Here is a 14,389-nt window from a genome sequence, read left to right on the forward strand (position 1 = left end):
TATTTATAATTTATTATGACCAGTTATAGTTAATAAATATTTCCCCATTGAGATAATTTGCTACAGAATTCCTTAGCCAACTTGACTTGTAATCAAAGATTAATATGTTTATGACACATAGACATCTTCACGCTTAATATGTTACCCTTGGGAGATATCATCAGGGAACATTGTGTCAGCTTTCACTGTTATGCTGATGATACTCAGCTCTATATTTCTTCGCGGCCCGGTGAAACACACCAATTTGAAAAACTAATGGAATGCATAGTCAATATAAAAAACTGGATGAGGAGTAATTTCTTACTGCTAAATTCTGAAAAAAAAACAGAGGTGTAAATTATAGGACCTAAAAACTCATGCATGTAATAACTTAGAACACTGTCTAAGACTTGATGGCTGCTCTGTCAATTCTTCGTCATCAGTTAGTATCCTAGGTGTGCTATTTGATCACAATCTTTCCTTAGAAAGCCACGTTTCTAGCATTTGTAAAACTGCATTTTTCCATCTCAAAAATATATCTAAATTAAGGCCTATGCTCTCCATGTCAAATGCAGAAATGTTAATCCATGCGTTTATAACCTCAAGGTTAGATTATTGTAATGCTTTATTGGGTGGTTGTTCTGCACGCTTAGTAAACAAACTACAGCTAGTACAAAATGCAGCAGCAAGAGTTCTTACTAGAACCAGGAAGTATGACCATATTAGCCCGGTCCTGTTAACACTGCACTAGTTCCTTATCAAACATCGTATAGATTTTAAAATATTGCTTATTAATTATAAAGCCATGAATGGTTTAGCACCTCAGTATTTGAATGAGCTCCTTTTACATTATAATCCTCTACGTCCGCTCATCCGCTCTATGTTCTCAAAACTCAGGCAATTTGATAATTTGGATGTGCTGCTATCAAACTTTCCTGAAGATGGTACTCCTCTGGTACTGCTTGGTGACTTCAACATCCACTTAGATAAACCCCAGGCTGCTGACTTCAAAACTCTGCTCACCTCATTTGATCTCAAGCTAGTGTCCACTACAGCGACTCACAAATCGGGCAACCAACTTGACCTCATATACACGCGCTGTTGCTCTGTGGACACCACTTCAGTTACTCCACTGCACACATCTGATCACTTCCTCATTACTGCTAACCTAGCACTTACTCCTGAAGTGGCACACACTCCAACGCAGGTCACCTTTCGACGGAACCTACGCTCACTCTCTCCATCTCGCCTATCTGCTGTGGTTTCATCCTCTCTTCCACCATTCTCTCAGTTTTCTGCTCTGGACATTAACAGTGCTACGGACACTCTTTGCTCCACTTTAACATCTTGCTTGGACAACTTTTGCCCACTGTTGTCTAGACCAGCACGCACTGCCCCATCTGCCCCCTGGCTGTCCGAGGTTCTCCGTGAACATCGCTCTAAACTCAGGGCTGCAGAGAGGAAATGGCAGGAATCAAAAAACTCTATGGACCTCAGTGTGTCTTCCTTCTCTGCAAATGTCTTCACAGCTAAAACATCCTACTACCACAACAAAATTAACAGCTGCTGTGATGCTCGGACACTCTTCAAGACTTTCTCTTCTCTTCTTAATCCACCGCCTCCACCTCCTCCATCGACTCTTACAGCGGACGACTTTGCAGCTTTCTTCACAAATAAGACAAGATCCATCAGTGACCATTTCTCCACACCGCAGACTGAGGAAAACTTCACAATGACCGATGCACACTCTTTATCCTCCTTCTCCCCACTCTCAGAGATGGACGTCTCCAAAATTCTCATGTCCAATCATCCTACTACTTGTCCACTTGATCCTATCCCCACTCACCTCCTTCAAGCGATCTCTTCTTCAGTCATACCTTCACTTACTCACATTATCAACTCTTCTCTTCAATCTGGAACATTTCCCTTAGCATTCAAGCAGGCTCGGGTAAGCCCACTGCTCAAGAAACCATCTCTAAATCCAGCGCTTCTTGAAAACTACAGACCGGTATCCCTGCTTCCATTCATTGCAAAGACACTTGAGCGGGCTGTGTTCAACCAGCTTTCTATGTTCCTTGGACAGAACAACCTCCTGGACAGCAACCAATCTGGCTTCAAAAGTGGCCACTCAACTGAGACCGCTCTGCTCTCGGTTACTGAAGCCCTGCGACTAGCAAGAGCAGCTTCAAAATCCTCGGTACTCATCTTACTGGACCTGTCTGCTGCTTTTGACACTGTTAATCACAAGATTCTCCTGTCCACCCTCAGAAAGATGGGAATCTCTGGAACTGCTCTCCTGTGGGTTAAGTCCTACCTCTCTGACAGATCATTCAGTGTGTCTTGGAGGGGTGATGTTTCAAAGTCACACCACCTTGCTACTGGGGTTCCTCAAGGCTCAGTACTTGGACCACTTCTCTTCTCCATCTACATGACATCTTTAGGATCTGTCATTCAGAAGCATGGCTTTTCTTATCACTGCTATGCTGATGACACCCAACTCTACTTCTCATTCCAGCCTGATGACCCGACGGTAGCTGCTCGCATTTCAGCCTGTCTAAGTGACATTTCTAGCTGGATGAATGACCATCACCTTCAGCTTAACCTTACAAAGACTGAACTACTGGTGATTCCAGCTAACCAATTGATTCATCACAACTTCTCTATACAGCTAGGCTCGTCAACCATAACTCCTTCGAGGACAGCCAGAAACCTAGGAGTTGTGATGGATCATCAATTAAGCTTCACTGACCACATTGCTACAACGACCCGGTCCTGCAGGTTTGCCTTATACAACATTAGGAAGATTAGACCCTTCCTGTCAGAGCAAGCAACCCAACTTCTTGTCCAAGCTCTTGTTCTCTCTAGACTGGACTATTGTAATCCTCTCTTGGCGGGCCTTCCTGCATGTACTGTCAAGCCTCTGCAAATGATCCAGAATGCAGCAGCGAGGGTTGTCTTCAATGAGCCAAAAAAAGCTCATGTTACTCCTCTCCTCATCAGGTTACACTGGCTACCAGTAGCTGCTCGCATCAAATTCAAGGTACTGATGCTTGCCTACAAGACGACCACTGGCACGGCACCAACTTACCTAAACTCACTGGTTAAATCCTATGTGCCCTCAAGAAGTTTGCGTTCTGCAAGTGAACAACGCCTTGTGGTGCCATCCCAAAGAAATTCAAAATCACTCTCACGGACCTTTTCCTGGACTGTGCCCAGCTGGTGGAATGACCTCCCAATCTCAATTCGTACAGCTGAGTCTTTACTCATTTTCAAGAAACATCTAAAAACTCATTTTCTTTCGCCTGCACTTAACCTACTAACACCAGTACTTTTCCTCTTCTTGTTTTTTTTTTTTTTTTTTTTTCCATTTAATAAAAAAAAAAAAAAAAAAAAAAAAATTATATATACCTGGCTATGCGTTCTATACTAGACTAACTGAGACTTGTCATGGCACTTGTATTCTGTTGTTGTTCTCTTGTTGACCTGACTGCTTCTATTGTTCTCATTTGTAAGTCGCTTTGGATAAAAGCGTCTGCTAAATGATTAAATGTAAATGTAAATGTAATACCAAGAATATCAAAATCAACTGCGGGCGGGATCCTTTTCCTATTTGGCGCCTAAACTCTGGAATAACCTACCTAACATTGTTCGGGAGGCAGACATACTCTTGCAGTTTAAATCTAGAGTAAAGACCCTTCTTTTTAACCTGGCTTACACATAGCATACTAATATGCTTTTAATATCCAAATCCGTTAAAGGATTTTTAGGCTGCATTAGTGAGGTAAACCGGAACCGGGAACACTTCCCATAACACCCGATATACTTGCTACATCATTAGAAGAATGGCATCTATGCTAATATTAGTCTGTTTCTCTCTTATTCCAAGGTCACCGTAGCTACCAGTTCCAGTCTGTATCCAGATCAGAGGGTCACTGCAGTCACCCGGATCCAGTACGTATCCAGACCAGATGGTGGATCGCACCTAGAAAAGACCTCTACATCCCTGAAAGACAGCGGAGACCAGGACAACTAGAGCCCCAGATACAGATCCCCTGTAAAGACCTTGTCTCAGATGACCATCGGGACAAGACCACAGGAAACAGATGATTCTTCTGCACAATCTGACTTTGCTGCAGCCTGGAATTGAACTGCTGGTTTTGTCTGGTCAGAGGAGAAATGGCCCCCTGACTGAGCCTGTTTTCTCCCAAGGTTTTTTTCTCCATTCTGTCACCGATGGAGTTTCGGTTCCTTGCTGCTGTCGCCTCGGGATTGCTTAGTTGGGGTCACTTCATCTACAGAGATATCGTTGACTTGATTGCAAATAAATGCACAGACACAGAGATGACCGATCACTGAATTCAATGATGAACTGCCTTGAACTGTCATTTTGCATTATCGACACACTGTTTTCCTAATGAATGTTGTTCACGGCTGTACTGTTGACGGCTGTACTGCGTTTGAGCTCCGTCACTATCTTCTTTTCATTGACTATTTTTAACTTAAAAATCAATTTTATACATCATCGTTTCCGTTTATATAACGCGTGAATATATCCTCTATTGTATTCTACAACAAAAACAATCAGAGCGCCTCGCTATCACTAGTTTTATTTTGATCTCCCGGGTCCGCTATTAGCTTTTAGCCAGTTAGCATCAGCAAGCGTAGTTGCTGCTAACTGCGCTTACATTGCTAATACTCTATTCACACACATTACCACTGCTGTACTCACTGTTACTTGCTTTAATGGCGGATGAATGTCTCCACTCTGTGCAGCTCGAGCTCGAGGCCGTGGGGAAGCAGATTCGCGACCTGGAACAGAGGCAGGCCCAGCTGAGAGAGCGGAGAGCCGCGCTGGAATCATCCCGGGCTGACGCTCACAAGTCCGGGGTAAGTATACAGCGTGCTGTTAACAGTCCCACCACGTCTACTCCGTGTGTTTCTCTGCGCAGGCCCGGTGCATCCAGGACGCGATCTTCCCAGATGTCCTTCACTGCGACACCGGGACACCACGGACCCTGGGTGCATCCACAGCGGAGGACGCGAGCTGGGTCCCATGCAACGACTTCTCCCCCTCCTGCCTTCGAGATCTCCATCCAGAACCGCTTCGCTCCCCTCCGCGAGACAGGACGCGATGCTGTGATCATCCGAGAGTCCATCGTCCGACACGTAAGTGCTACGTTAGCTGAAGGTAAAGTGCACACTCATTGTTTGCCTGGTGCTCGTGTACTCGATATTTCTGCGCAGATACCCGCGATCCTGAAGGCCGACGAGAGCCCCAGAGCGGTCGTGCTTCACACCGGGGTTAACGACACCACGCTGCGGCAGACGGAGGCGCTGAAGAGGGACTTCAGGAGCCTGATCGAGACGGTTCGCAGCATGACGCCCGCGGCGACGATCGTCGTGTCAGGACCACTGCCCACGTATTGACGAGGACACGAAAGGTTCAGTAGACTTTTTGCTTTAAATGAATGGTTGTTGTCATGGTGTAAAGAACAGAAACTGCTATTTGTTAATAACTGGAATCTTTTCTGGGAGCGTCCTAGACTGTTTCGCGCTGATGGATTACACCCCAGCAGAATTGGAGCGGAGCTTCTCTCTGACAACATCTCCAGGACACTTCGCTCCATGTGACTAGTAAGACAATTCTCAAATAACCATTATGATGAGTTTTGTTCCACCCGCTTCAATGCTAAAAGTACTTGCGCTGTAAAATCTATTAAGACCGTGTCTGTTCCCCGAATAGTGAGGTCAACATATAAATATAAATATAATGTAGGATCTAGAAAAAATCTTATCGTAATTAAACCAGAAAAATGTAAAGTAAATGAACAAAATTTTTTTTTTAAAGTTTGGGCTCATAAATATTAGATCACTCTCACCAAAAGCAGTTATTGTAAATGAAATGATCACAGATAATAGTTTTGATTTACTCTGCTTGACTGAAACCTGGCTAAAACCAAATGATTATTTTGGTCTAAATGAGTCTACTCCACCAAACTACTGTTATAAGCATGAGCCCCGTCAGACTGGTCGTGGCGGGGGTGTTGCAACAATATATAGTGATATTCTCAATGTTACCCAGAAAACAGGATACAGGTTTAACTCTTTTGAAATACTTCTGCTAAATGTTACTCTGTCAGACATGCAAAAGAAATCTAATGTATCTCTTGCTCTGGCTACTGTGTATAGACCACCAGGGCCGTATACAGAATTCCTAAAAGAATTTGCAGATTTCCTCTCAGACCTTCTAGTTACAGTTGATAAGGCGCTAATCATGGGAGATTTTAATATTCACGTTGATAATGCAAATGATACATTAGGACTTGCATTTACTGACCTAATAAACTCCTTTGGAGTCGAGCAAAATGTCACCGCGCCCACTCATCGTTTTAATCATACACTAGATTTAATTATATTGCATGGAATCGATCTTACTGCTATAGATATTGTACCTCAAAGTGATGATATTACAGACCATTTCCTTGTATTGTGCATGCTGCGTATACCAAAGAAAGATTCGCAAATAACCTGCCTGATCTATCTCAACTGCTATTTGTACCCAAAAATACACATGAATTAGACGAAATTACTGACAACATGGGCACTATTTTCTCTAATACATTAGAAGCTGTTGCCCCAATCAAATTGAAAAAAGTTAGAGAAAAACGTACTGTACCATGGTATAACAGTAATACTCACTCTCTCAAGAAAGTAACTCGTAGTCTTGAACGCAAATGGAGAAAAACTAACTTAGAAGTTTTTAGGATTGCATGGAAAAACAGTATGTCCAGCTATAGACAGGCTCTAAAAACTGCTAGGGCAGAGCATATACACAAACTCATTGAAAATAACCAAAACAATCCAAGGTTTTTATTTAGCACAGTGGCTAAGTTAACAAATTACCAGATGCCACCTGATTCAAATATTCCACCAACGTTAAATAGTAATGACTTTATGAATTTCTTCACTGATAAAATAGATAACATTAGAAATACAATAGCGAATGTAAATTCTACAGCATCTAGCACTTCAGTTTCATCCATCGCACCCAAAGATAAACTGCAGTGCTTTACAACCATAGGACAGGAAGAGCTAAATAAACTTATCACTGTATCTAAACCAACAACATGTTTATTAGATCCTGTACCCACTAAATTACTGAAAGAGCTGTTACCTGTAGCCGAAGAACCGCTTCTCAATATCATAAACTCGTCGTTATCTTTAGGACACGTCCCAAAACCATTCAAGCTGGTGGTTATCAAGCCTCTTATTAAGAAACCAAAACTAGATCCTAGTGTACTGGCAAATTATAGGCCTATTTCAAATCTTCCATTTATGTCTAAAATTTTAGAAAAAGTTGTGTCTGCTCAATTGAGCACCTTCCTACATAAAAATGATCTGTATGAAGAATTTCAGTCAGGTTTTAGGCCCCACCATAGCACAGAAACTGCACTTGTTAAAGTTACAAATGACCTGCTCCTTGCGTCAGATCAAGGCTGCATCTCATTTCTAGTCTTACTTGATCTTAGTGCTGCGTTCGACACCATAGATCATGACATACTCATAGATCGATTACAAAACTATACAGGTATTCAAGGGCAGGCTCTAAGATGGCTTAGATCCTACCTGTCCGATCGCTACCATTTTGTTTACTTAAATGGGGAGTCATCTCATTTATCATCAGTAAAATATGGAGTGCCACAAGGATCCGTCCTAGGTCCCCTTCTATTTTCAATATACATGTTGCCCCTTGGTAATATTATTAGAAAATACGGAATTAGCTTCCACTGTTATGCTGATGATACTCAGCTATATATCTCAACGAGACCAGATGAAACTTCCCAATTATCTAAGCTAACAGAGTGTGTTAAAAATGTAAAAGATTGGACGACAAATAATTTTCTCCAATTAAATTTGGATAAGACAGAGATACTAATTATTGGACCAAAAAACACTACACAGAATCTTGTAGATTACAATCTGCAACTAGACGGATGTACTGTTACTTCCTCTACAGTCAGAAATCTGGGTGTTATATTAGACAGCAATTTGTCTTTTGAAAATCATATTTCCAATGTTACAATAACTGCATTCTTCCATCTTAGAAACATTGCCAAGCTACGAAACATGTTATCTGTTTCTGATGCAGAAAAGCTAGTTCATGCATTCATGACCTCTAGACTGGACTATTGTAATGCACTTCTAGGTGGTTGTCCTGCTTCGTCAATAAACAAGCTACAGGTAGTCCAAAATGCAGCAGCTAGAGTCCTTACGAGGTCAAGAAAATATGATCATATTACCCCAATTTTACAGTCTCTGCACTGGCTACCTATTAAGTTCCGTATCAGTTACAAATTATCATTACTTACCTATAAGGCCCTAAATGGTTTAGCTCCAGCGTACCTAACTAGCCTTCTACCACGTTACAACCCATCACCAGGCCCGTGGAGACAAGGCAGGCAAACCAAGCAATTGCTTGGGGCCCCGAGCTGGCCTGGGGCCCCAAGACAACGACTGGTTAAGAATAAAATGCAACGACACTGTTTGAGCGCCTCTTTGATTGTCAATGCAGTAACGTGCAATGACACTGTTATCGCGATCCCCCTCAAGGGGGCCCCTCTCAGTAGTCGCGGAAAGCAGCCAGCCAACACGTGATCTCTGCAACCGGCAAAATACAAAACCTCCTCGGCAGTCATGAAGCGGAATTATGCTTCAGGAAGCCAGAAGAGAAAGGAAGAGGAGAATAAGAAAAAAAAAAGATAGTGGTAAGTGATAAATTACACTGGATATAATAGCTCTACCTTGTCAGTCTTGTACAAATGGTGAAATTTTGCAGCAGGTTGGCTAGCGAAAATATGTTTATGTTAGCTACCTGCCTGACTGCAAATGCTACTTGTAACGAACAGTTAGTGCATTTTTTTTTTCGAAAGGAAGGAATATGGTTACTGTAACATGTTTTTTTAACGGGACAAGGAAGACGCAGAACAGAAATCGCGTACTGCAAGGAGTCTGCAAGGAGCAGTGTTTTGATTTGAGGGCGAGGGCAAATGTAAAGAGAACGTTGTGGCGTGTGTCGATTTTGAATGAATTAATAAAAAATCGGTCATTGCACTTACATCAAATCACGATATGTACTAATATCTGTAAATATTAAGCCGGAACAGTCTATTTAAATTATGAATCCTGCATGTTCTGCTCGTCTCTGTTAATGAATGGAGCAGAATCGCGACTTCCTTTACACTGAAGCGCGCGTGACGCTCGCGGTAATTTCAGCATCTGCTGTCTCACTAAAGACGTGAACACATGAACAACATCTCCAGAACTGCTCTGACAGTCACTTCATGTGCATTTGACCGTTTGATTTGAATAAATGGTACGTCAACCCGTCAAAATAAAAGTCGAGATGTATTACTATTGTTCAGCAAAACATAGCCTACTGCAAAAAAAAAATCTAACTTTTTTTTTAAAGTTTAATCACACAAAATTTTTCCATGTTTTATTTTTAATTGTAAATCCCCTTTGTTTACCAAAAAGTTAAGTTTGCTTAATTTTCAATAATTTAAATATAAATTAAATTTTGTTTTGTGTTTAATGTTTAATGTGCATCTCAGAAAATGCTTTATTTAAAACCCCAACTGAATGGCACTTAAATGCACTTAATTCATCTGTCAACTTTATTGTCATTGTTCACAGTACAATATATAATTATAGCTGATATCCTGCACAGCCCAGGGTTTAAACTGATAAGTGTGTGCTGTCATATTATTGCAAATCACTATTGAATTCCCACCAAACAATTTTTTCATGCAGTATTTGCACTGTAAACCTTTTTTATTTATATAAAGTGTGGGTGAACTTAAACTGTATGGCTATGCTGTGGTTCCTTGTAGGCTTTGCGTGCGTGAAGGGGTCGGGGGGCCTCTATGTCCATTTTGCTTGGGGCCCCCAAATTCCTTCAAACGGCCCTGCCCATCACGCACCCTAAGGTCACAAAACGCTGGACTTTTGGTCGTTCCTAGGATAGCGAAGTCCTCTAAAGGAGGTAGAGCTTTCTCACATTTGGCTCCCAAACTCTGGAATAGCCTTCCTGATAATGTTCGGGGTTCAGGCACACTCTCTCTGTTTAAATCTAGATTAAAAACACATCTCTTTTGCCAAGCATTCGAATAATGTATCTTTTAAATTGTGAGTGTAGTTGGATCTGATCAAAGGTGCTTTTTTATTCATTAGCTTGGGTTAAACTAATTTTACTTTGTTGGATCAGCAGCTATGCTAATGATGTCTGTATTTTGTTTCTATGTTTCGCCACGGGATTTACATCCCGTGGTAACTAGGATTTACACAAGCTCCAGTCTGGATCCCGAACACCTGAGAAGAGATGATGCTGACCCTCAGAGGACCTCAGATGATGCTAACCCTGAATCAACAAACAGAACTAACAATTATTGCTAAATGTGTGACTGAATCATATAATAACTTAATTAATAATATTGATAGTTCATCGTCTAGCTGACTACGTCTTGTATTATTATTATTATTTTTATTTTTATTTTTTTCTAAAATCCTGTCAAATGTGCACAAACTACTAGCTACTACTAAATATTGTAGAAACATAATTTTCTGTAAAGTTGCTTTGTAACGATTTGTTTTGTAAAAAGCGCTATACAAATAAACTTGAATTGAATTGAAAACTTGAATTGTTCAGTTGCTTTGATGCAATGTATTTTGTTTAAAGCACTATATAAATAAAAGTGACTTGAATTGACTTGACATACTTCAGACACTGGCCATGCTGAGGGTGTTCTATGGCATCGGCAGATGCACTGTAATATCCCATTTGAAAGTCAACATTTAAAGGGGGGGTGAAATGCTATTTCATGCATACTGAGTTTTTTTACATTGTTAAAGAGTTGGATTCAAAAAAAAGTTTTGAGTATGGGTCTGTGTGACGTTAGATGGAGGGGAATTTCCTTATATGGGTCCTAAGGGCACTTCTCCCGGAAGAGCAGAGCAGAGACATTCACTGACCAGAACGAGAGAGCAAAATGTCACCAAAGAAGAAGTTTGTTCTTGGTTGCCAGGGCAAGACAACCCTGCACAGATAACCAACAAAAAAGAAAACAGCATTAAGGGACCAGTGGATGGAGTTTATTTTTACAGAGCATCAACGGAGTTGTGCAAGTGTTTTTGTTTGTTCCCTGCATTTTGAAGATGCTTGTTTTACAAACAAGGCCCAGTTTGACGCCGGATTTGCATATCGTTTATTTCTTAAGGATGATGCAGTCCCCACGAAAAAGGGTCACGATCGTGTGTTGGAACCGCAGGCGGTGAGTAAAACTTTTACAAATATCTCTGTGTTGTTAACTATCGGCGCGTAAGCACATCAAGTAAACAACATGCGATGTTGGTATCAAACTGCACTTCCCACATGTACACCTTTAAAGAAAAAAAAAGACGACATAAAGAGGAACTTAGTCATTTTCCAAAACCGCTAAGCAAATATATACAGTTTCAATACGTACCACATAGAGACGTCCTGCTGTAGTCGTTGCTGCTGCTGCTGCTCTTGTCAATTTCAGCCTCGGGATCTGATTATGGATCATAAATATACGGCTGAATCTGACTGTTAGCCATGGTTTGTTTTGGATGATGGTTTCTCCTCACAGTAATGTCACAGCTTCCCTCTCAACGCAAAAGCTTATGCGCGCTCGTGATTCTTTAGCTCCGCCCACACATCGCGCCTCCAGCCGCTCGTGTTTTTATCATAACACACACAGTTTCACCCAGTCTCATGTTAATATTGAGTAACTATAGAGTAGGACTCCATCCTTCATCTCTTTAAAATATTTAGTTTTAAATACTTTAAGATACAGCTTTACCATTCTCTCTGGAAAAAGCAGAGCTCCTGAAGGTGTGCCGTGAGTGGAGCTAAAGCACTTTAGCACCAAATGCCAACAAAACAGACATTTGATGCCGTTTTAACTTACCGTCTGCAGTTCTGAATCATGACCAGGATCTTTTATAGCTGGGACTGCTTAATCATTCAGTATCAAACAATGTGCAAATCCTGCGTCGAACTGGGCCTTGTTTATAAAACTTTCATCAACAAACACTTGTGAAACTCCTTCGCTGACCCAGATAAACAGACTGTATCCACTGTTGACATAACACTGGGTTTTTTAAGAAGCTGAACAGTTATATTTTCCTTACAACCAAAAAAACACTTCATTCGAGACATTGTTCCCGAACAGTCCCGTCCAGTGCTGTCACCAGATGTGAAGTTGTTGATGGCCGCATTTTTTTCCAGGAGAAATGCCCATATAAGGAGTTCTACCCTCGTCTACATCATAAAGAGCCACGATCGAAAAAACTCTGAGAAACTTGTACGAACCTGGTAAGATTTTTGGCACAGAAATATTCTGTCATATGTCCAATTTTTTATTTTTTTATTTTTTACTTTGTCTATGCTTAGCATGAGAATCTAATTCTTAAACAGTGTAAACAACTCTGAATTCATGAAACACCATTGTACCCCACTGTATTTTTTGTATGTTAAGCTTTCCTGGTGGATGGTAAGGTAAAGACATAGCCTAAGTTTAAACAAGATTATGATCTGATATAAAACATGTCATATGTCCACAAGCGTTTGAGCTAAAGATTTTCTGTGATTTCAGAAAATACATGGCTTTTTTATGTTGGTAAGCAATTCAGTTTTTAGTAAAATTTGAATAATTTAGAAAGGACCAAAAACATTCTCATCATGATTCACATTATAGCTAGTGAGCATATATAAAGCAAGCATACACACCTTTTTTTGTTGAAAGCATGATGAATTGATCCATTTAGTAAGACAGTAATATTTCCACATGCAGCCATAGCAAACTGCAAAGACAGATTAAAACCAATGATATGCATTAATGCAGCTGAATTCCACTTAAAAAAGAAAAAAAAAAGAAAAGAAATAATTTAATTTAGACATTTAGACAACTCCTGGTCAGTAGGAAGCTTGTATAATTTTTTTTACATATAGTTTATATATGTTTTTAATAATATGAAATGAACAAGACTTACATTCTGAGAAGCCTGCTTCCAAAGTGAATACACAGGATGGTACGAACACGTTGACCATTTTGGACAGGACTGATAGTCAAAACCTAAGGGTAGACAGAGAAAGAGGGCTGTAGTAGCATATAAATATCTTATATCTATAACATGTATACAAGCATTAAATGTTTTCAATAAAAGTAGTAACTGCAGGGGCGTCGGACTGGGGGGGTAAAGAGTACAGAGTACCCAGGGCTCGAGGCGGGGGTGGGGTGGGGGGGGCCCTTAGAAGTCAGTTTTCTATACATACATGTACATGCACTAAAATTTGTATAGCATTTATGTACAAATAAAAAAGTTCCTGTGCAAAACTAAACTTGTAGTTAAGCACTGGTTTGGTATGAAAAAAAAAGTCATTTCCATGCTGTGCAGGGCCCCACCACCCCTCTCGAATCAATGTAATGGTTACGACCCGCAGGTCAGGTGCTTCTGCTGCGGACCTGCGGTGAATCAGTTAACGAAATAGGAGCTGGAGTTAGCCGTGATATGAACTAGGAAGATGGGAAGAATCATGTCTTTCCTTAAGAAAGGAAAATCAGGGGCTCAAAAACGAAAAGAAAAGAAGATTAAAGAGAGAAAGGCAAATTAGGGCAAGCAGTTGCTCACTCATTGAGCTCCAAATAGGGTGGCCACCTTCACTTCCCCATAGGCATCTCACCGCAGGCATACAATTTCCACAAAGCCTTGTCCCTTCATCACAGTAATTGCACTCCTGTTCATTGCACTCAGGTGTCTTCACTTGATAGTCATTAGCCTGCCTATATTAACCGGTCTGTTTCTGTTTGTTTGCATGGAGTCCTTTCTTTCCGTCACCCCATTTCCTCGCCTTCCAAGTTTCCAGTTCCTGTTCCTATACCTGTTGTTTGTTTTGGATTGATTTCTGGTTTTGACCCCTGCCTGTTGGATTCTGATTTGGATATCATTAAAACCCACACTGCGTTTGGATCTCTTGTCTTCCTGTTCCCGTTGACCCTCCAGAGTCGAGTCAGGTTCTCGTTGATCCTCCAGAGTCGAGTCAGGTCACCGTTGACAGTCCAGAGTCAGGTCAGTTCACCGTTGACACTCCAGAGTCAGGTCAAGTCACCGTTGACACTCCAGAGTCAGGTCAAGTCACCGTTGACATTCCAGAGTCAGGTCACGTCGCCGTTGACACTCCAGAGTCAGGTCAAATCACTGTTGACATTCCAGAGTCAGGTCAGTTCACCGTTGACACTCCAGAGTCAGGTCAAGTCACCGTTGACACTCCAGAGTCAGGGCAAGTCACCTTTGACACTCCAGAGTCAGGGCAAGTCACTGGTGATCTTCA

General features: G+C 41.2%; 1 protein-coding gene across 1 annotated transcript in view; it reads right to left on the reverse strand.

Annotated features, from left to right (window-relative positions):
• Nucleotides 1–14,389, reverse strand: part of LOC113075268 (ADP-ribosyl cyclase/cyclic ADP-ribose hydrolase 1) — a 65,332-nt gene that overhangs the window by 43,405 nt on the left and 7,538 nt on the right. Inside the window, exons 4-5 of the mRNA XM_026247963.1 lie at nucleotides 13,051–13,133; nucleotides 12,788–12,861 (exon numbers count right to left, since the gene is read on the reverse strand). Coding sequence (XP_026103748.1) covers nucleotides 12,788–12,861; nucleotides 13,051–13,133 — 157 coding nt within the window. The remainder of the gene's footprint in view (nucleotides 1–12,787; nucleotides 12,862–13,050; nucleotides 13,134–14,389) is intronic.

This window comes from Carassius auratus, unplaced genomic scaffold (assembly GCF_003368295.1).
Source record: "Carassius auratus strain Wakin unplaced genomic scaffold, ASM336829v1 scaf_tig00016635, whole genome shotgun sequence".
Taxonomy (NCBI): domain Eukaryota; kingdom Metazoa; phylum Chordata; class Actinopteri; order Cypriniformes; family Cyprinidae; genus Carassius; species Carassius auratus.